Source organism: Zootoca vivipara, chromosome 7 (genome assembly GCF_965207765.1).
Source record: "Zootoca vivipara chromosome 7, rZooViv2.hap1.1, whole genome shotgun sequence".
Lineage (NCBI taxonomy): Eukaryota > Metazoa > Chordata > Lepidosauria > Squamata > Lacertidae > Zootoca > Zootoca vivipara.
Genome location: NC_142590.1, coordinates 34,694,080 through 34,715,337, shown reverse-complemented (window position 1 = coordinate 34,715,337; position 21,258 = coordinate 34,694,080). Strand labels below are relative to the sequence as shown.

The 21,258-nt window shown below is 42.2% G+C and overlaps 1 protein-coding gene across 2 annotated transcripts in view; it reads left to right on the top strand.

Moving 5' to 3' along the window:
• Positions 1-21,258, top strand: part of ROR1 (ROR family WNT receptor 1) — a 157,356-nt gene that overhangs the window by 99,762 nt on the left and 36,336 nt on the right. For both annotated transcript variants that reach the window (XM_035121572.3, XM_088673949.1), the window contains exon 2: positions 7,419-7,490. In XM_035121572.3, the coding sequence (XP_034977463.2) occupies positions 7,419-7,490 (72 nt within the window). The remainder of the gene's footprint in view (positions 1-7,418; positions 7,491-21,258) is intronic.

Here is a 21,258-nt window from a genome sequence, read left to right as displayed (position 1 = left end):
TGTGTTGTTGTTTTGTGTGTGAGGGAGGGAGAGATATGTAAAGTTACATAGTAGGAGGAGGGCAAATGAAGGCTGACAGCAAATGTAAAGAGGTGATCTTCAACAGGGTCCCATCCAACTCTACAATACTGGTATAATTATAGGGCAGTGATCTACCCAGTTGGAAGTGATTGCCCAGAGTTGTTGAGCCTTTTGGGGGGAGGATTGGCCAGTTTTTGAACATTTTTTTAAGGGTGGAGTGCCAGCAGCTGACCTATTTATTGCAGGAATCAGCAAGAGTTTTTAAGCTTCTCTTAGGGGGAAAGAGCACAAAGTTGTTGGGTGGTAGGAAATGGGACAAAGCACAGGGGCAGATCGAAATCAGGAGCAAACAGGGGGGTCACTTTTTTTAACCCTGTAGGTTCCAGGGTTTGGGTCCTGAGTTGAGGGAGCTGTTGCTTCTCTACTTCCCTCCCCCCTCCTGGAGGCGTATGTGTTTGTGTATCTGAGGATTCAGGAGGTGAAAGTGCCCGTGCTGCTGGCCGGATTAAAAGCAAGCAGGAATCATCCTGAGAGCGTCTAGGAAGGGACAGGAGGCAAGGGGGAGGGGGGAGAACAGCTCACATGCTTTGTAACATCTCGGATGGAGGAGAGAGAGAGAGGCAGGGAAAGGAAGCTTCACAACTACACCCCGGCGAAGCTTCTCTTGCTTGTGTCCTCTGTCCTCAATCTCGTTGAGATTAATTATAAATAAATGAGTCCCCCCACCCTGAGAGTTGCCATTTTGGGATCAAGAGGGAACAGAAGCATGTAAAAGTAAAAGAAAGTAGCTTTGGGAGGAGAAACCTTTGAAATCTTTTTTTAAAAAAGGTTTGTGTTTGTTTTCTTTAAAGAAAGCCGGACGGGGGGGGGGGGGCAACAGAAGCAGCTCTATTCAGAGAGAAAAGGCAGGAAAGAAGTTGGAGCTTGTTGCACTTGCACTGAAGGTTACCGAACAAAAGATCCTCTTCCCCGACTCCCTCACCTCTCGCTCGCTTTTGCATAGCTGAGTGCCTGGGAGGCATGTCTCATCCCCCCCCCTTTCCTCGTGGTGCTTTTTTGTCCCTCTTCTCTCCCACCCACTCCCCGCTAGACACTTTTTTCTTCTTGCAAAGTTGAAGAGTTTTTGCAAACACCGATCGGATCGGATAGTCTCCGTGCAAACGGACACACACACACACACCACCCGGTTCTCCACGAGGGGTCTTCAGACGCCCCATACGCTTTTGCAAAAGAAAAAGGAGAACTCCAAAGTTTTGCCGAGCAAAAAGAAAGGGGGGGAGGGCATATGCACCCCGAGCAACTTCCCAGAATTACTGTACTTTTCCTGGTCGGTTTCATTTTCTTCCTTGTTGCGTCTCCCACCCGTCCCTTTCAAGCTCCTGGCTCCGCTCCTGGAGGTGTTTCAATCCACGCCTTGGCGAGAAGGGAGCGTTTAGGCCCAAGCGGCTGAGGACTCCCCGCGCCCCCAGTGGCAGCTTCGGGCACTGCAGGGCTCTTTCCGAGCTCTGTTCAGCTCTCGGCTCTTCCCTGGAGTCCCGGACGGCTGCAGCTCAGCCCGGACTCCCAACCAGGCGCCCTCCCTAGAGCCGGCCCTGCATCTTGCGGACCCCTTTGGCATAGCTCGCGGACCCCTGGGGGTCCGCGGACCACCTGTTGGGAACCACTGATTTAAAGGAATGAGTTCCCCACCCTACTCCCCCGAGTGACGCAGCAGCCATAACCAGCCATAACGGTGGGAAACATGGGACAAGCATAAATAGAGCACAAAATATATTCTACTTGTGTCCTGTGACTTGCTTTCTGGTATCCCATCCAAGCATTTTTAATATCTTCACACCTGGTATGGATTAAGGAAATGGCAGTGAGGTTTAACCAGGACAGTTTTGCCAAGTTCCTTTCTCAATATACGGTATGTCAATAATAAATGACTGACAGAATTTATCCAGTCAGCACATCCCCAAGCTTACTCACATTTTGTGGAGGCTTGTGAGGTTTAAAAGGCCCAGTTCTCTGTGTGTGTTCCCACTCTTGGGTTAAAAATTCCAATCTGAAACAAAAGCCTAAGCAAAATATAACCTTAGCCTGCTTTTCATAATAGTTGGTGAAAACTCAAACCTGATTAGAGTTCTTTTCTTCTTCTAAAATACTGATTCTGATTTCTATTAAGATTCCTGAGAACTGCACTTTGGAAACACTGCAGCCCCAAGAGAACCGACCCTTTGGGTTTTAGAGGTGCAAATAGATCAAATTTGCATGCTATTGCCTATTCTCTGTGATACTACAGGGAAGTGCAAGCCTGGCCCTTAAATGAACAGAAGCCCAGCCCTGAAATGCAGGAGTGGGGACTGGACCTGGGAGGTGGGCCAGATCCTTATCTCCACACAGCCTTTCAGGCTCTGCCTACCTGTCAGTTACCTGCCATCACAAAGATGTTAGGTGAACCCTGTGAGCTGTTAGGTGACCACTGTGGAGCATTACAGAAGTGCTGAGCATAGGACTTCCCAAATGGAGCTGATACCATTTGGGAATTGCTGCACAAGTGGCTTTGCAGGCACTGCCAATCAGCTGATTGACGTTGCCTGCAAAAGCCTCTTTTCTCCAAGCCCATCTTTACCTGCCCCATATATGAACATCAGGTTTGGTACATGTGGGTGTGGCCAAATGGAAAGGCCTGGTGGGTCTAATTAGGCCTACGGGCTGCAGCTTCCCCAACCCTCCTGAATTGCTTCTCACCTTGAAGAAATGACACATTATGAATTGCAAACTGAAGCACTACTGCACCATGTAGAATTATGCTCAAGATGGCCCAATTAATTTGCTATCTTATCAGTGAAGTATGATGTTTACATCCAGCTAACTTATCACCCTGGTAATATTTGAAGGTTAGAATTCTATAGAACAGGCATATAATACTTCTACGGCTTATGACAGAGTTGCCAGTTTAGGTAAGATGGGATATCGGCATGGGTGGTGCTACCATTATGAGCTGTTTGGCCATAACTTTCTGGCCTTCAAACTCTATTAGAGCAACTTGGACCAAGGGGAAGCGGAAATATCCCATGCAGGTAATACATGAATGTGGCTGATGGGCCCAAGATACAGTGAGTGGTAATTTTAGACTAAGAAATTGTATATTTCAGGAAATGGGCATGCATACGAGGGTTTGAAACACCTCAAGACTAGAGTCAAATTCACATTCTGTACAACCATCAGTATCCCAGTGGACATGACATGGGAATGAAATAACATCTGGGCAGGTGCAAACTCGTTGACAGGAATTCCTTCCTGGCCTTGATTTACATCAGCATGAGGACTAGATTTAGAATTTTGACTTGCCATGCACATGCAAATTATTACCAAGAAGCTGTTCCTGTCAACATGCCATTCTGGGTCAGGCTTTTGTTCACCATGCCATTTTTTTACAGTGTTTGAACCTATGTATATGTAATCAGACATGCAGGGGAGTTTGCAAAAACATCAACTAAATATAGTTACAGGTAGGTAGCCGTGTTGGTCTGACATACGGCAGTCGAAACAAAATAAAAAAAATCCTTCCAGTAGCACCTTAGCGACCAACTAAGTTTGTTATTGGCATGAGCTTTCGTGTATCTGAAGAAGTGTGCATGCACATGAAAGCTCAAACCAATGGCAAACTTGGTTGGTCTCTAAGCTGCTACTGGGAGGAATTTTTTATTTTGTATCAACTAAATATGTGGGCTTTCAGTGCTTTCCTCACCTATTGAACACAGAAACCTGGTGATTACTGTGCCTATACTGAGGGGAAAGGTAATAAAGTTATGGTTTGCAGTGCAGGGAGAAAGATATTCGATAAATACTCTATGAAGAGCTAGTGGTGGAAGATCTTGCCTCCAATGTTTCTTCAGATTCTTATCTCATTCTAGGCCATTGATTCTTTCTGAGTAACATCTCTGTCTTGGCTTCTTCATAAAACAGAGATTTCAAGGTCTCACAACAGTGATCAATATAACTCTTTAGTGTGTCTCCACAAAAGTATAATCTTCTTTACAGTCTCAGATAGATGACTCACTTGAATGGCGTATCTAGTGCTCAGTGATGAAAGATGGCCACTTTTGGTTTTATCAATGCCAAGACTCCAATTGAGTTGTCATTGCAGTGATAATTATATCCATACTGAAAACCAGACTTCCACTGAAAGGCATATATAATATAATTATTTGTATAGCAAATACCATTTGAATAAATGCTTGTTACTTTCTATTATTAATGCCGTGAGGAAGCTTTGTATCTGACCAAGTCAACTTTGAATAGACCCATTAAGATCACTGAATTTAAGTGTGTAACTAGATTTGGTCCATTGATCCCAATGGGTTAAGTGTCTAAGTATCACATAGAACTCATCTACATTAGTAAAAAAAACAAACAGTGTTATAAACATGCAACACCAGATGGCACTGGACAGTAAAAATAATAATTCTGTGCAATTTTCTATAGCATTCTTTTTCTTTTGTATCGCAATTTAATTTCTGACTTATTTATAGTGGGTTTTTCCCCTCCCGTGTGTAAATCCACCCTTAGTCAGATACAACCCATAATTCTTAATCAAAAAAGGATCAGTGTGTATTTTACAATCATTTTCTTTAATTTAAAAAGTGATATATAAATATATATACGCAAGTGTTAAACGATACTGAGATATTTATGAAGCTAAAAGCAAATTAAATCAAAATGTTGTTTTAAAAGAATTAACTGGAAACTTTTTGTAAGGAATCTAGCACAGTACTAAAAAAAAAATTGTGGCCCTCTTAAAAATACTAATACTTTTTTTTCCCTTTAGCACCGGCATTGTCATCAAAACCACTATCCTATTATGAGAATTATGGGCCTTAAGCCTGGCTGCTGAGAAGGGCTCCTTTACCTGGTAAATTTTTAGGGGGGAATTAGCAGACGGCACAAGGGCTATGCTATGAAAATCATGTGCCCCAGGCCATGGACCCAATCAACAGAAAAATAAATGAAACAAGTACAGCATCAAGTATAGATATTCTTGGAGGTTCTGCAACCATTCTGCAGACTAGGAAATTCTAATTTGAAAAAGTAAATAAATAACAGAAGCAATGCAATGAGAAACATGGGAGTATGGCTTTGGCCAAAGCTGAAGCAAAAGTAAAAAATAGAATGAGCAATGTGGTTTGGATCAAGCATCCCTTGTAGAGAGATATGCTCAGGAGAGTGTGCGGTGCTGAGATGCCCCCCCCCCATTTTCCTCTACCTCCTGCAGCTGCTTGTGGCATCTCAGAATCTGTTTAGGAAGTTTAAGGAACCCTCCAGAGCATATTTCTGTGTGTGAGTGCACATGTGCACACACACACATGCATAAGTGCAAGTTGGAAGATGCCCCCACTGGTTAAAATAACTTCATAAGAAGCTCTTTCATTCATGGAACTCAAAGCCTGCATCCAACACATTATTAATTGGCAGACTCTCAAAAGCAATATATAATCTTATTATTACTAGAAAGCAAACAATAGACAAGAAACAAAATATTTAATCATAAATGTGTATTGTTTTATAAGCAGAATCTACATTTATATTTATAAATATCCATACAACATTTTCAGTTATTTCAACAGCCAACTGGCCATCCAAAACACTTTTATATAATTTTAATCCCACAAAATATTCTGAGACAATTTCCCTAGTGCTAAACCCCATGGAAATTTTGGCATTCAGATTACCTGACTATATGGTACCTCTTTTAGACAATATATCATTTATATTGCCTTAAAATTCTTGGCTTCATGGTGCCATGTATGTTAAAAGCTGGTTCCATGAAAACATTTATAGATGAATTATAATGCTTTCAGCCTCTGTGTTTACATTGGGAATACTTGGCTGACTTTTAAATAAACTTTACTACCAGGTGGGCTTGAAAGAGAACTTTTTTCCCGTGTGTGTGTGTGTGTGTGTGTGTGTGTGTGTGTGTGTGTGTGTTCGTGGGTTTTTTACAATGAGAGTGTAGTGTCCTTACTATGCATGACTTTATTGGCTTTACACAAACACCTGATTCAGTTAAAACCTAACTTTTTAAATACAAGCAGAGTGGAATTCAGTGCCACAGTCAGCAGAAGCATTACTGCTTGGCTGGCAGGACAGTCTCTCCCCCACAACCCTGCCACTGCCAAGCTGTCCTAGGGCTTCTCTCAATCCCCCAAAGCAGATTTGGAAAGGTGGGTTCAGAAGCCCGATCACACTAGCAGGAGTTCCTAGTATTTTCAGAGTCAACTGTGCCAATAATTTGTTTGTGCTCATACACACACAAGTAAGCATGGATGCCTGTGTAGTTTGAACAGCTGCTTTTGTCTTCAGTGTAATTTTGGTCTTAAAACTGGTATTAACATTCAACACCTTTGAAAGCACATCACATTTTTCAAATTTTGGCAAGTCATGAGGATGCGCTGTAGGAAGTGGGAAGGGACTTGGAAGTCCTAGTAGATGATTCTTGCCATATGGCTACCTGAGCCAAACCTCTTATGCTATATTACTTTTATTTTGTTTGTATCCTATTTTACATTTCTGCATACAGTGTTAAGCTACTGAGTGTGATTGTGGCACTGCAATAATCTCCTCCTCAAAAGCTACAAAAACACATACACACACCCTGATTAGGCCCTGAAGATTTAGCTTGTGTGGAATCTTATAGTCAGGGCTGGTCCTATGATGAGGCAGAGTGAGGCAGCTGCCTCAGGTGGTACGTGCTGAGGGGCAGGGAAGGCAGATCTGTGAGTGCCATGTGGCCTGCCTTGTATGCCTTAGGCTAGCCTTCTGCCCTCAAGTGCAGTGGCAGATACAGTTGTACCTCGGAAGTCGAACACCTTGCAAGTCAAACGTTTTGGCTCCCGAACGCTGCAATGACGGAAGTGAGTGTTCCTGTTTGCGAACGTTCTTTGGAACCTGAATGTCCAACACGGGTTCCATGGCTTCCGATTGGTTACAGGAGCTTCCTGCAGCCAATCAGAAGCCGCGCCTTGGTTTCCAAACGTTTTGGAAGCCGAACGGACTTCCGAAACGGATTCCGTGAGACTTCCGAGATATGACTGTATTTCCCTTTCACCAGTATTGGAGTATGATTAAACTGCCGATCCAACAGGCTTCTGTATGTGCCTTGGGGAAGGGTGGCTTCTTGTCCTTCACCTCAGGCAGCAAAGTGTCTTGAGTCAGCCCTGCTCATCATCATCATGACTCCTGCTTTTTCATCTTGTGCTTCAGAACAATGCTTGTCTTTGCATTCAGAACAATGCTGGCACTGCTCAGGATATTTTAATACCAAATGCTTTTCAGAACCATCTATGGTATTACATAGGCTACAGCTTGTATTAACTCTTTCTCTCCCCACCCCCCTTTCTGATTTCTTTCAGCAATGAATGTGTCGGCTGCTGCTGATTTAATGCCTACATCATCTTGGAATGTGTCAAGTGAACTAGACAAAGGTAAGTGCAGAGGGGAAAGAGAAATTAAAAATAATTATAGATTTTAAGAAGCCATTCTTAAAGTTCCTTTGTTTTGTGCTTGATTATATCAAAATCTGCTGTTAAAGTCACAGGAAGGAGGAATTGAGACCTGTTTTGTATGCCAAGCAATCATTTGATATTCAATTACACCCCAGTTTGTGATTTCTGAAGAATGTTGGGATTCACTCCCTCCCCTTTCTTACTTCAAGTAACACATTCCACATGTTAAGAAAATATGTCAAGATGTGAATTATAGCAGTTTATGACCTACCTGACATTTCATCTGTGCCTCTTGGAATCTGGATTCAATATTACCTGCCTGGACTCTATGTTAACAAGCTTTCATCTAAGTAGCCTTGCATGCACATTTTGCTATGAAATTTGGAGGCAATCAGTTAGTTGCTGGACTGGGAGGAGGAATGAAAAAATCTTTTAATATTTGTATACAGCATGCAGAGAATTAGGGTGTTGAATACACACACAGTGGGCATGTGTTGGTCTGCAATTTCATTTGTGCTTGCATGAGAAATGAGTCTCCCATACATACACAATGTGAAGTTGTTGTTGCATACCTGTTTTCCATATCTTCAAGTGGCTGTTAGTTTCTGTGATCTGTGTATAATCTATACCAGTGGTAGTGAACCTATGGCACGCATGCCAGAGTGGCCACACAGAGCTGTCTCTGGTGGCACACGTGCCATCGGCCCATCCGTGCTGTTTCTTTTGGAGTGGAGGCGGTGGCTGAAGAAGAGCTGCTTGCCCCACCCCCTCCACCACTGTTTTCCGCTGGCGCGGCCGCTCCTCCGCCAGCCAAGTGCTCCTCGGGCGGCTCCCCGAACAGGCTGCACACGGCCGGCACCCGCTCACGGCAGCTGAGTCAGGAAGCACCACTGACCGCTGTGCGCCATCTTTATTGTGAGGTGATGAACCAGAGAGCTGGGCTGTGAGCTGTGCCCAGGAACCTGCCTGGCGCACAACCTGCCCTTAGGGGCACTGCAAACACGCGGCTCCCATCCAGGTTCTGGGGCCCTACCAGAGTGCCACCCGGCGCCTCACCTGAGTCATGGGTCGCCACAACAGCCGCAACATAACAGCGGAGCCTCTGCAGGGGCTGGGGCCTCCGTCCGGGAAGCAGGACACCTAAAAAGCTTAGTCGGTCTGCGCAGCATAACTTTGGGCAGCATGCTCAGAGCGGGGTCCCTGGCTGGGGCGGGCCTTCAGCTTCACTGCCAGGGATCACAGCAAATGGTGGCACGGCTGGAGGTGCTGCAAGGCGGCCACCTCAGATCAAGAGCAGGCGCAGGTGTGGCCTCGCTCACTTATCCTGGCGGCAAAACAGGAAGAAAAGGCACTTAGAGAAAAGAGCATGCTGGTGGCACACCCTGCTAGGCCTTTCTTCTTTTTAAGAGTGCAAGGCCAGCTCTGCCCTGCAACTGGAAGCCTCCACTTCGCCCCCTCTAATAAGGCTGCTCTCTTGTCCTCCCTTCTCTTTGCTAGACAATTCCCCACCTGTACTTAACAGGGCTGGTTAAGAATAATAAGGAACCAGCAGGCCATGTATGGTGAGTTATTTACAAGAAGTCTCCCCGAGTTTGGGCACTCGGTATCTAAAAGGTTCGCCACCTCTGATCTATAACAGTAGAATCTTGGAAGCCAAACACCTGTAAACTCGAACGTTTCGGCTCTCGAACGATCGAAAACTGGAAGTGATTGTTTCGGTTTTCTAATTATTTTCGGAAGCCAAACATCTGGCATCGCTTCCCCCCCTAACAAAAATCCTGGCTGCACCCATGTATAGGAGTTCATTCCAGTCCTACACAGAGATATTGCCCACATCCCCAAAGCTGCCATTTTCCTGCACAGGGAAAAATGTATTGACACTTGTTTTTCTTGCTTCTCATCTGGCTTCACCCATGCAAAGCATCTTTCTTTTTTCTTTTTCTGTCTGGTGATAGTGTGCTTCCACTGCTTAGAAATATGATCATGGAAGGTGGAATTTTTGGCCTCTTAAAATGCCCTTCTTTCTTTCACTTTCTGGTCAGGGGAAAGTTGCCTTACAGCCCCTCCAAAAGGGTGGGAAGAACATAGGAAGTTGCCTTATACCGGATTGGAATGTTTGTCCCTCTCCAGTCCACCCTTACTGGAATGCCTAGCCCTTTCTCTAAAATATTTTTAAAAAAACAAAGTTTAGCCAGGTTTAAAGCATGCAGAACATGTGCTTTCCAATCCCACCCTGATTGGATTGAGGGTTTAAAATGGTCAGTTCTGGGGTGGGATTTCCAATCTCTTATCTGGCGTTTAAAGTACTGCAAAGCATGGTTTTATTAAATATAATAGCAAGGTCAGTAGTTCACCCACAGTGAACTTCCAGTGTTTTTAAAGGTGCATTGAGAAATGACAGGTCATGCAAACATACAGCTTAAAGAAATCAACTTCCACCTGTTTTCCACAAGAGCTGGCATGTGGTCTCAGAAGCATCCATATAAACCGGATTTTAAAGCTTGTTAAACGCCTCATGTAAATTGGTTCCCAGCCAGCACTCCCAATTAAGCAGATGTCCCTATTCAGTGACCTTCACAGTTCCTGCCACTCTTCAGAAGCACTCCCTCCCCCAACAACCCCACAAATACATACACTTCAGTGTTTCTTTGGGTATGTTTTTCATGTTCTTATTAAAATATTGTAAAACTGAATGAGTATTTTTTCCAAAACAACAACAAACTTGTTATTCTGTCCCCCCCTGCCCTCAACCTGACTACTTCCCCAGTGACTGTCTACCAACTGAGACTCATTCAACTTTCAGTTTTGATTAAATAAGCTAAATTGGCAGCATTAAACAGTTGCCTGTTTATCCTTTTTATCAGGAAATGAAATTTAAAAGGGACGCAACCACCCATGAAGACCTGTTGAAAGCAGCAATTGATGCGGCAGGGAGGTGGTGGTTTCTCACCAAATCTTTAAAGAGAAATAAATGCTGCATTTTTTTAAAAAAAATCATTTTTAAAAGCATCTCCAGATCATCAAGTGCATTTCTAGTTCCTCCTACCACCCTGGTTTTCTCTTCCTCCTTTTCAGCAGACATTTGTTACAGAGAAGAGATGATGATGATGTTGTTGTTGTTGTTGCTGCTGCTGCTGCTGCTGCTGCTGCTGCTGCTGCTGCTGCTGCTGCTGCTGCTGAATTTAACGATTGTCAAAAAGGCATTGCACATTAGAAATCTGATTCTACAGACCTTTGGGGAAAATAGTCTTGTTATGAAGAAACAATAGAGTGTCTTAGGACTACTGAGAGGACAGACACAAGATCTCTTGATTGCAGAGCACCAGTTCAGATATACCCTACTATAAGTCAATCGTGGCTAGAGCAGGAGTGGACCTCAGGCACACATGCCTAATTAGGCATGGTACAGATCCTAATTTGGCCCACAATGTTGTTTCTTCCAAACCATACCCATACGCTACACAACCGACATAATAAGTGACTGCCAGTGCACAATCAGGAGCCTTACAGTACAAACACTGTTAAATATTGGCAAGGGAGACTTCCTGTCACTGCCAGTCAGCTGATTGGCAATGAAATTGAGCCAACTGGGATGAGCTTCACTATTTATTGAATTCCCCTTGGGGAGCTCTGTAGCCAGCTAATCCTTGAAGGGGCTTTGCAGGAAAGAACTTGTGCTGGCTGCCAATATGCTTCCAGACCAAGTTTATGTTTCTTCTGTCTTGTGCTAATATACAAAGTTCTGGGGAGCTGGAGCTCATCAACCTAAGAAGGTAGCCCAACTAGGAGAAGGAAAATGCTGGTCTTAAAGCTCCACTGCTTTATGGGATATCTTTGGGAGAAGGAAAGGCTAAGGTACAAACCCTACACAAATCTGGAGTGAAGTCCCTAAGATGGTTGGATTGCATCATATACACCTCTTTCTGGCAATTCCTGCAGCCAAGCTGGTGCCAAACATATTGCTCTGCTTTTCTTTGGACCACATCAGTTGTTTGAGCATCTCAGAACCTCCATACACACAGCCCGGGCTTGCCCCCTGGGAAGGTCACTTCAGTGTTGCTAATACAGCAGTCTGACTTCACCCCTAGAGGCACACTCCGTTGTCTCTTGAGACAGATGGATACCAACTGTAGGCAACTTGGTATTAGCATGGCTTGATGACTGGTTGCCTAACTGCTTATGATCCTGTCCAATAACTGCAATTGTTAGGAAGGGTTTGTTAGTAATCCCTCATGGCCCCTGTTTTCTGCTCCGCCATCACCTGGAGTAGGATGATAGTGCCTATTCTCTTAGACAAGCAGCAACATGATATGTTTCAGACCCTTTCTGAAAACCTTGCTATTCAGGCAAGCATTCTTCAAAAGTCTTCCAAAGATGACTGGAGCTGATAGATTGCTCCTTAATATATAAAAATTCTGTATAAGCAGGGATTCTGTAAAATCGTTGTCACTGCTCAAACTCACCCACCCACCCCTGCAATTTTTGCTCCCTTTCCTTTTTGGTTGAATGCTTGACTCCTATGCCCACTTACTTTGGTGTACTGCTGAAGATGGCTCTGTTAATGTTGGTTTTGAGAGGGTGAAAATCCTCAGTGTTCAGATTCTCTAAAATTCTACTGAATCTAAAGCTTTTCGTCACTCATTTCTGTGGTGGTTCATAGATTTTCCATGATTCTCCTCACAAAATCTTTAAATGTGAAATTGATTCATGTGGTGAAAAGAGGTAAAATTACAGCTTTCATATTCATGCACAATTTACCTTTTCATTTTCTCTTGCTATACAGGGATATTCAGTAAATCAAGTACCCCTTATGGGACGTGTGTGTGTATGTGTGTCTATTTGTGGGGTCCCATGAGTAGCTGAGGCAGTAAATTACTATGACTTTGTTTGAGAATTTTTTTAGTTACAGCACATTAGCTCTTTTGTTTGCTTTTCCACTGATAAAGTGTGTGTTTTTGTTTGAGAATTTGTGTTTCTTGAATGTCTCATTTATGGATAATATAGGACATAAAATGTGAAGGTCGTACAACAAAAGCTACCAAAGAAATTGACCTAAGTACCATTCACCAGTCTGCTAAACAGTTTCAGAAAATGTGTAACTTATTTCAGACTTTGGTTGGGTTTCCCCCCTTATAAACCCCAGTGTGTATAATGAATGTCGTGACGTTACACACAAGGTAGCTATATATAACAACCTTGCCCTGGCTCATCCAGCTATCTCGGTTTATTTGAAAGATTAATAGATCAGAGGGCCAAGGGACGTGTTTTATTGTACATTTCTGTTCCAGATTTCCTGACATTTGGGGTTTAAAAAATAGACCTTTAACAGGCAAAGGAAGGGCTAATAAGAAGCAGATTCTGATGTGATTGTATGTCAAAATGTCAAAAATAACTGCTTATCTTTGACTTCATAGCATTACTCTTCAGCTATTTTATTCACGTAGATGGGTAGGCACATATATTTATTTATTTATATATACACACAATCTGCTTCGTTGCATTATTCTCCATCCTGTGTGATATATCTACACATGCAAATATAGAGGAGACCTCTATATATATACCTATTTGTACACACTTTTAGCAAGTTGAGGTTTGGAATAAGACACAGTTTGGTTTCTAAAGCGACAACAAAATTCCTTGATGTTTTTCAGTAGTTTAGGTTACAAGATGATACGGATTTTTGTATGCTAGTTACAAATTACTTATTTGTTATAAACAATAAATTGTAGCACATAGCTTTTCTATGATTTCCTTTTCTTTTTTATACAGTTGAACCTGCTATTTTAATCATACATTTGTAAATGCTACCTCTCTGTGTGTGTGTGTGTGTGTGCGCGCGCACGCGCATGCGCGTGCGTGTACCTCTAAAAACACAATTGTTGTTATAGTTTGTTTATTTGCTTTGGGCCATTTTGGAACTGATACATTTTATAAATTAGTAACAAGTGTGTAGACCTCCTGCTTGTTTTACAAACCAGATTTCAAGAAAAGAAAAAGGTAATTCCTCCACATCAGTTTTCACTTATCAAAATTGTCACCAAAGCTCTTTGGAAATTTTAAAATGCATTCAGAAACAAAGCAGTATGAAAAATCTAAAACACAGAATTGAAAGCTGTCAAAAGGAGCATTTGTCAGATAGAAAATCCCTTTTGTATTGACAGCTAAAAGTTTGCTTCTTCTCCTTACCATATTCGAAAATATTGAAGGCCATTCTAGAATAAATCTGAGTTTAAAAGGTGTAGCATAAATTAATAAATAATATCATTAATGTTTGGTCATGTTCCATTTTTGAAATCTCATTTAACATTTCAGAATGGTAGTCACTCTAAGAGTAAGCGCTTTTGTTTATTTTTGTTTTTGTGAGGAGTGATTATTCATCCAATCATATATGGCATCATATATTGTTAACTTTCTTTATATGAAAATTAGGAATAAATAGAAATATATTTGTTCCAACTTTTAAATAAATTTCAGTGTCTGTTCATCTCATGCCTATTACTCTGCTGCTCTACAATTGACTGTGTGCTAAGGGGATATTATTGAATTGAATTAATACATTTAGGAATGTCCTCTGTTTGGAATGCACTATTAAAATACTTTTGCCCTTGTTTTACTGCTTTTTCCCTTCAGTGGGGGTCAGAGACTGGGATTTCATGGAATTTTATTCTACTTCCTTTTCCGTTTCAAATATTGACATTTATTTATTTAAAACATTTCTTTAAACTTGATTTTCATCATAAATCATCCAGGACAACAAAACTCAATGAAGCAATAGTGGTTGACAGGAAAAGGCAAAATTAATTTATCCATTTAAAGCTTTGAAGAAGGAAACTGTATTCACCTGGTACCTGAAGTTCAGAGAGCAGGTGCCAGATGAGTTCTTAGAAAGAGCACTTTATTATTGGGATGCCAGCACTGAGAAAATTCAGTTCTGAGTTGCCACCTATCTAACCTCTGAAGTTGTGGGCACTTAGAGCAGGGCTTCCAATGGAGATATTATACTTGGGCAATTTCATATGGATGTTTCTCTGCTCCCAAAACATACAGTGAGGTTAGAGTATATGGTTTGAGTGTCAGACCAGGACAAGGGAGACAGATTCAACTGTCCACATGGCCCTGAATCTCACTGGGTAACTGAGTCAGTCCCCATCTCTCTCTCTCTCTCTCTCTCTCTCTCTCTCTCTCTCTCTCTCTCTCTCTCTCTCTCTCTCTCTCTCTCTAATGTACATGAAAGGGTTGTGATAAAATGAAGGGAGGGAACCATGTACTGTATGCTACCTTAAGCTACTAAATTGAAGGGTGACAAAAATATAATAAATGAACCCCAGAAGCTAAGCTGATATGCTGGCTGCAAAGGGTCACTGTCTTTTCCTTTTTCATCCTGTGGCTTGAGTATTGGTAATCTAAATAAATCAGAAAGGCTGATAGAGATGTATGACACTGCGAAGCTGTCCAGCTTCTGGGGTATGTGTGTGTGTGTGTGTGAGAGAGAGAGAGAGAGAGGAAGGGAGAAAAACAGGAAGAAAGAAAAAGAAGCTAAGCTTTCAGAAAATATCCACCCTAATGCCTATTGCCTGCTTCTGTATATTATTAACTCGGAAAGGAATATATGCAGTGGAACAATAAAGAGAAAACACAATCCATTCAGCACTATTTGTTTGGATAAAGCTTTCTATGAATGCTTCATTGAGAACTTTGGTAAAATAAAAGCAAGCTGGCTGAGCAAAATGAGTTGCTGGCCTTTGCTTCCTGCTTAAAATGCTGATGACCAAATATTTCCATTTGTGTCTCTTTTAACTTTTTGATATGCTTCATGTGGGTTGCCAAATAATAAAAAAGCATTATTCTGTTGTCTGAAAAGTCAATTTGCATTTTCCTTTTTTTTTATTAATCGATATGATTAAATGATTCATTTAAAAGATGCTCCTGTATCCTCTTTTGCTGCCATCTTCATTACCCCAAGGAAAAGGAAAAGAGGAACTAAGCTTCTTTACTTGCATTCAATTCTTATTTTTGCAGCTGAATAGCTTGGAACAGATTCTAGCATGACATCCTGGTAGTACTAACAACAGCATTAGCAATGATAATGAGCTTTTTGCTTTTGCCTTAGCATGCCAAATGTTCATCAGAATAAGTTGCAACTTAAGTTTAAGTTAGAGTAATTCTACAAAGATTCAAATTCCTTTGCAAGAATTTGGCAGTTTTACTTTAAAACGCACCTGGACGCCACCACTTAAAGTAGTAAATAGTCTGAAAGCTTTCCTGTTTTAACAATGCACGTATTTCTTCTTACAATGCACATTTTGTGGTTTCAGAACTCCTTAAACTTATCTGTGTATTAAAGCACTATTCCATAAAAAAAAATGAGGGGGAAAGTTACAAAATAAAGACACCTAATATTTAGTTTTTGCATTCTTTGTCTCCAGTTTATACTCTTAGACTCATGAAGGTGACTTATGATGTGCAGTGTTTTCTTTGGCAATGCCTCAAAACCAGAAACATATTTAAGGCCAAGCTTTCTAGATATTATCTCAAGTAATTTAGAAGTTCATTATAGGGCACCCACTAGGCCTGCTACAGTAAGGGTCTGTCAGCATTTTTCAGTGGTTTATAACTCAAGCATAAAGAAGAAAAAAGTCTCTGTGGGTTGAAACTTGGCATTTAGGGTTTAAGACTGGGAGCAGATTGTTTTAACAAATTGAAAAGTAAAATTGACTTGTTATCAAATTATATGTGGTCTAAATTTTAGATTTCTGGTTTCATCTCAAAATTTCTGACATTAAAGTATTTTCTGAAAATGTCGTCATACATGCCTGGTATCAAACAAAGGTGAATATATGTTTTTTTTAAAGGAAGAAAATGCTAACTAATTTATGGTACCATCCTTAAATCCTCCTAAGTTCAGACATATAATTGGTGTATTCTGTAGCTATTAGCTTGAGTGCCATAGCCAAAAACAATTAAAGGGTTGTTGATATAATTTGGGTCAGGATTTAAATTATGCAACCTGTTTTCAATGACAGTGTTCATGTCAAGAACAGGTGAAGCAGTAATAAAACAATTGTGCTTCTGAGGATCCATCTTGACACTATGGTTCTCCCTTCCCCTCTGCACACAGTAACCTAGGCAGCAGAACTCAGGTTTGCCCAATGCTGCCCCATCCTTTCCTCCACACACCAATTGGGAAATCCTGTTTTTACTTGAAAATGCATCTCCCTGACACTGTAATCAGGTGGGTAATCCATGGCCTTTTGTGTGCAGCATCTGGTAGCACTCAGGGATCTCTCTTCCTTTCCTTAAACCCTGCAGTGGCATTGGAGCTTGGAGACTCAGCCTAACAGAGCAGCGTAACATCCTTTAGAAATATGTTCTAGCTGCTACACTTCATGCAGAGGAAAGATACTGCCCTCTGTGATGACTTCTCGTGGCCTTCCACACCACACCACAAGTGTGACATAGTGATACAGAAGCTCCTCTTGTGAAGATTTTATTTCCACTGGGAACTATGTGCGTTGCCATACTTTTTGGTGCAGTCCTGAAATGGGGGAAACTCCATAATGGTGTTGGGAAGATGCTTAAGAAATGCCTCCTTGAGACTTAATGTCCAAGTAAACCTATCTATGTCAGACTAAGGAACTATAAGAGGCAGACATAGGGTGGGAGGGAAACTTAAGAATGTGTGTGAGAAAGAGTAAGATAATGAATGAATGATGGATGGGTGGGTGGAGTGTATACTTGGTGTGTGAATGGATGACTTGCGGGTTGGGGGCTTGTGTGAAAGTATGAATGAATGAATGAATGAATGAATGAATGACGAAAGTGTGAGAGAGAGAAGGGGGTGGCAAAAATAGGTATCCCTGCTGATTGTTTGCTTTGTCCTCCTTCTTCTTTGGCGATCACTCGTAGCCGAGTAAGATTGTCTTCCATAAACACGATTTTAACAATGGGTCCGTAAGTGTTTGGAAGACGCTTGTGCGTGATTTTGTTTTATGTGTGTAGATCAATGCATGCTGACCAACGCACAGTCTTCGCAAGCTTTGTCCTTACCCATTGCTGATATACAACAAGCAACCATTTTCTCCCACAACAACAAAGGGCTAGGTAAGCCATTGGTCTGATTCTGTATGACAATTCCTTATACAGTATCTATATCTAGTCATCTGAATGCAGCTACATCTCTGTAAAATTTATATCTATGTTTTTGTGATGATGCAACCATATTGTAACAGTGTATATTAAATTATCCATTATTTGTTGACGTGTCAGAAACAAATCAGCACCCTGTTAATTGTTCCTCACCCGTGCTTCTTTAGAAATACTGTATGTTCTGTGTTAGTTTTCTATACCCTTGTCAGCATGACAATCATAGAAAAATTAATATTTCCCTCTTTGACTCTATTGCACTGTAAAGCAGCTAAATTACTCTCTTTGAAGTGTAATCAAGTTCAGCATCATAAAGAAATCTAATACTTAAAATTTGAATGCGGTTGCTCAGAAGCTGTGCACTATTAGTATGATTTTATTAAACACAGATTTTTGTGGGAATTCAAGAATGTAGGATCTGACTCAGGCTATACTTTAACAATGAGTTTTCTTTTAAGTGTTCAAAGCATGATGCGAGATTATATGGACCCCTAAGTGAGTGGTGAACCCACTTCCCCCTGCTTACTTGTAAAATGGTAGTCAACTGTCTTCATTGCTATAATACCTTCGTCAGTAAAATGGTGATCATATATACTGCTAGCCCCTTGTGGGTTCTTTGCCCACAGTATTCATGATATTGCAAAGTCTCTGATATGAAGTTAAACTTCTGAACCAAAGTAAAGGTAAAGGTAAAGGGGCCCCTGACCATCAGGTCCAGTCGTGTCCGACTCTGGGGTTGTGGCGCTCATCTTGCTCTATAGGCCGAGGGAGCCGGCGTTTGTCCGCAGACAGCTTCCAGGTCATGCGAACCAGAGCAGCGCACGGAAACACCGTTTACCTTCCCGCCGGAGCGGTCCCTATTTATCTACTTGCACTTTGATGTGCTTTCGAACTGCTAGGTGGGCAGGAGCTGGGACCGAGCAACGGGAGCTCACCCCGTTGCAGGGATTCGAACCGCCGACCTTCTGATCAGCAAGTCCTAGGCTCTGTGGTTTAACCCACAGCACCACCTGGGTCCCTTAAACCAAAGTATACATGGGCAAAATTGTGTTTGGGTGTTAAAAGCTTGTAAAATTAGGTCTCTTTAATCACCTCCTTTGCCTTCTAAAGTACAGTTCTGCAGTAGCTCTGTAACTGAAAGAAGCACATATATTTACAAATTTGTCCTTTGAGATTTGACTTTTAGCTGGGTTGGATTTTATGGACAATACTTAGTGGAGGTGTCCAGGAACAACATTTGCTATTGGCTACCGAATCTGAACATCTGGACAAGAAAGGTGGCCTTTTAAAGAGAGAAGCTAGTTAAATTTGGATTTAAAGAGTAAACGTGCCATACTTGAAGGAAATTAATAGAGATAGGCAGCAGTTAAATTGTGTTGTGTTGCATGGAAGAAAACATTGGCACAACTGGAAAATAACTGTTTGTACATAGTAATTTTGTTTGTACATAGTTTTGTTTAGTTGTATGAAGCTTATATATACCGTATTGGCCCAAATATAAGCCGCACCCAAATATAAGACACACCTTTAAAATGGGGGGGGGATACCCAAACATAAGCCGCTCCATCCCTGACTGCTCCTGGCTGCATACTGGGGGCAGTGGAGGGGGAGCTGTGCTGCGTTGCTGGCGGCCTTCCCCCTTCCTTGCTCTCTCCCTTCCCAGCCGTGGGGGAGAAGATTATTATTTATTATTTATACGCCGCCCATCTGGCTGGGTTTCCCCCGCCACTCTGGGCGGCTTCCAACAAATACCAAAATACATTAAAATATCACAGATTAAAAACTTCCCTAAACAGGGCTGCCTTTAGATGTTTTCTAAATGTCAGGTAGTTGTTTATCTCCTTGACCTCTGATGGGACGGCGTTCCACAGGGCAGGCGCCACTACCGAAAAGGCCCTCTGCCTGGTTCCCTGTAGCTTTGCTTCCCGCAGGGAGGGAACCGCCAGAAGGCCCTCGGCGCTGGATCTCAGTGTCTGGGCTGAACAATGGGGGTGGAGACGCTCCTTCAGGTATATAGGACTGAGGCCGTTTAGGGCTTTAAAGGTCAGCACCAACACTTTGAATTGTGCTCGGAAATGTACTCGGAGCCAATGTAGGTTTCTTAGGACCGGTATTATGTGGTCTCGGCGGCCGCTCCCAGTCACCAGTCTAGCTGCCGCATTCTGGATTGATTGCAGTTTCCGGGTCACCTTCAAAGGTAGCCCCACGTAGAGCGCATTGCAGTAGTCCAAGCGGGAGATAACTAGAGCATGGGGAGTATGCATGGGGCGGGTACCGCTTTGCCACGCTCCTGGTGCTGTTTGCCCCACACACCTGGCTGCATACTGTAAGGTCGCAAATATAAGCCATACTTTTCGCAGTCGGAATTTTTTTGGGGGGGAGTGAGGCTTTTATTCAGGCCAATACAGTAAATTATAATTTGTCCCCTTTTCTCCTTATTTAGGGAAATATTTTCATTGGTTGCTACATCTTTCCTTTTATCACTGGTCTGTAGACAGTATAAATATGAATTAATAAATAAGCATCTCTGATGTGGACTGATAGCCAAAAAAAGGAACATAAATCCAATAAGGGAAATTTTAATCCTAATGCAATGCAAAGAAGAAGAAGAAGAAGAAGAAGAAGAAGAAGAAGAAGAAGAAGAAGAAGAAGAAGAAGAAGAAGAAGAAGAAGAAGAAGAAGAAGAAGAAGCTAGAAAAAATGGAGGATGTAGGTCTTTTGGAAAATGAAACCAATACATGCATCAACATCAGAAGTGGGTAGATTTCTAGTTCGAGAGGGGGAAGGATTTTTTTTTCTTTAAGAAAATCATTCTTGAAAGGAACCAACAGATCTGTTTTCTGACCAGATCTCATCCAGAGATACGTGCCTATTCAGCTGAACATTGGGAATATTAAAGTGCTTGCTAAATGTTAAAGTGCCAGTGTTACTTCATGCTACTCATTTATGTGTGAAGCCCTACAGCTACCATAAAATTATATTAATGTATATACAGATGAGTGGTGAAGTTTGTAAGGAAAAAAAGTAAAGGACCCTTGGACGGTTAAGTCCAGTCACAGGTGACCATGGGGTATGGCACTCATCTCGCTTTTCAGGATGAGGGAGCCAGCGTTTGTCCACAGACAGCTTTCTGGGTCACGTGGCCAGCATGACTAAACCGCTACTGGCGCATGGAGGACCGTGACAAGTGCCAGAGCGCACGGAAACACCATTTACCTTCCCGCCACAGCGGCGCCCATTTATCTACTTGCACTTGTATGCTTTTGAACTTCTGGGTTGGGAGTTGCTGGGACAGAGCGTGGGAGCTCACCCCGTCATGCGGGTTTGAACGTCAACCTTCCAATCAGCAAGCCCAAGAGGCTCAGTGGTTAGACCACAGCACTACCCTAGGTCAAGCTTGTATAACTTGCTAGAGAGCTGGGTTTTATCTGGTCTAGAAAACTTAGTTGTGGCTTCCCATAGGCATCTGGTTGGCTGCTGTAAGAACAGGATGCTGGACTAGATGAACTTTGCAGGGCGTTTCTTATGTTGTTCTCTTGGGCAGCTTACCTTTTCAACAACATTGCTTGGATAAATAAAGCTACCATAACAAAGGTAAAAC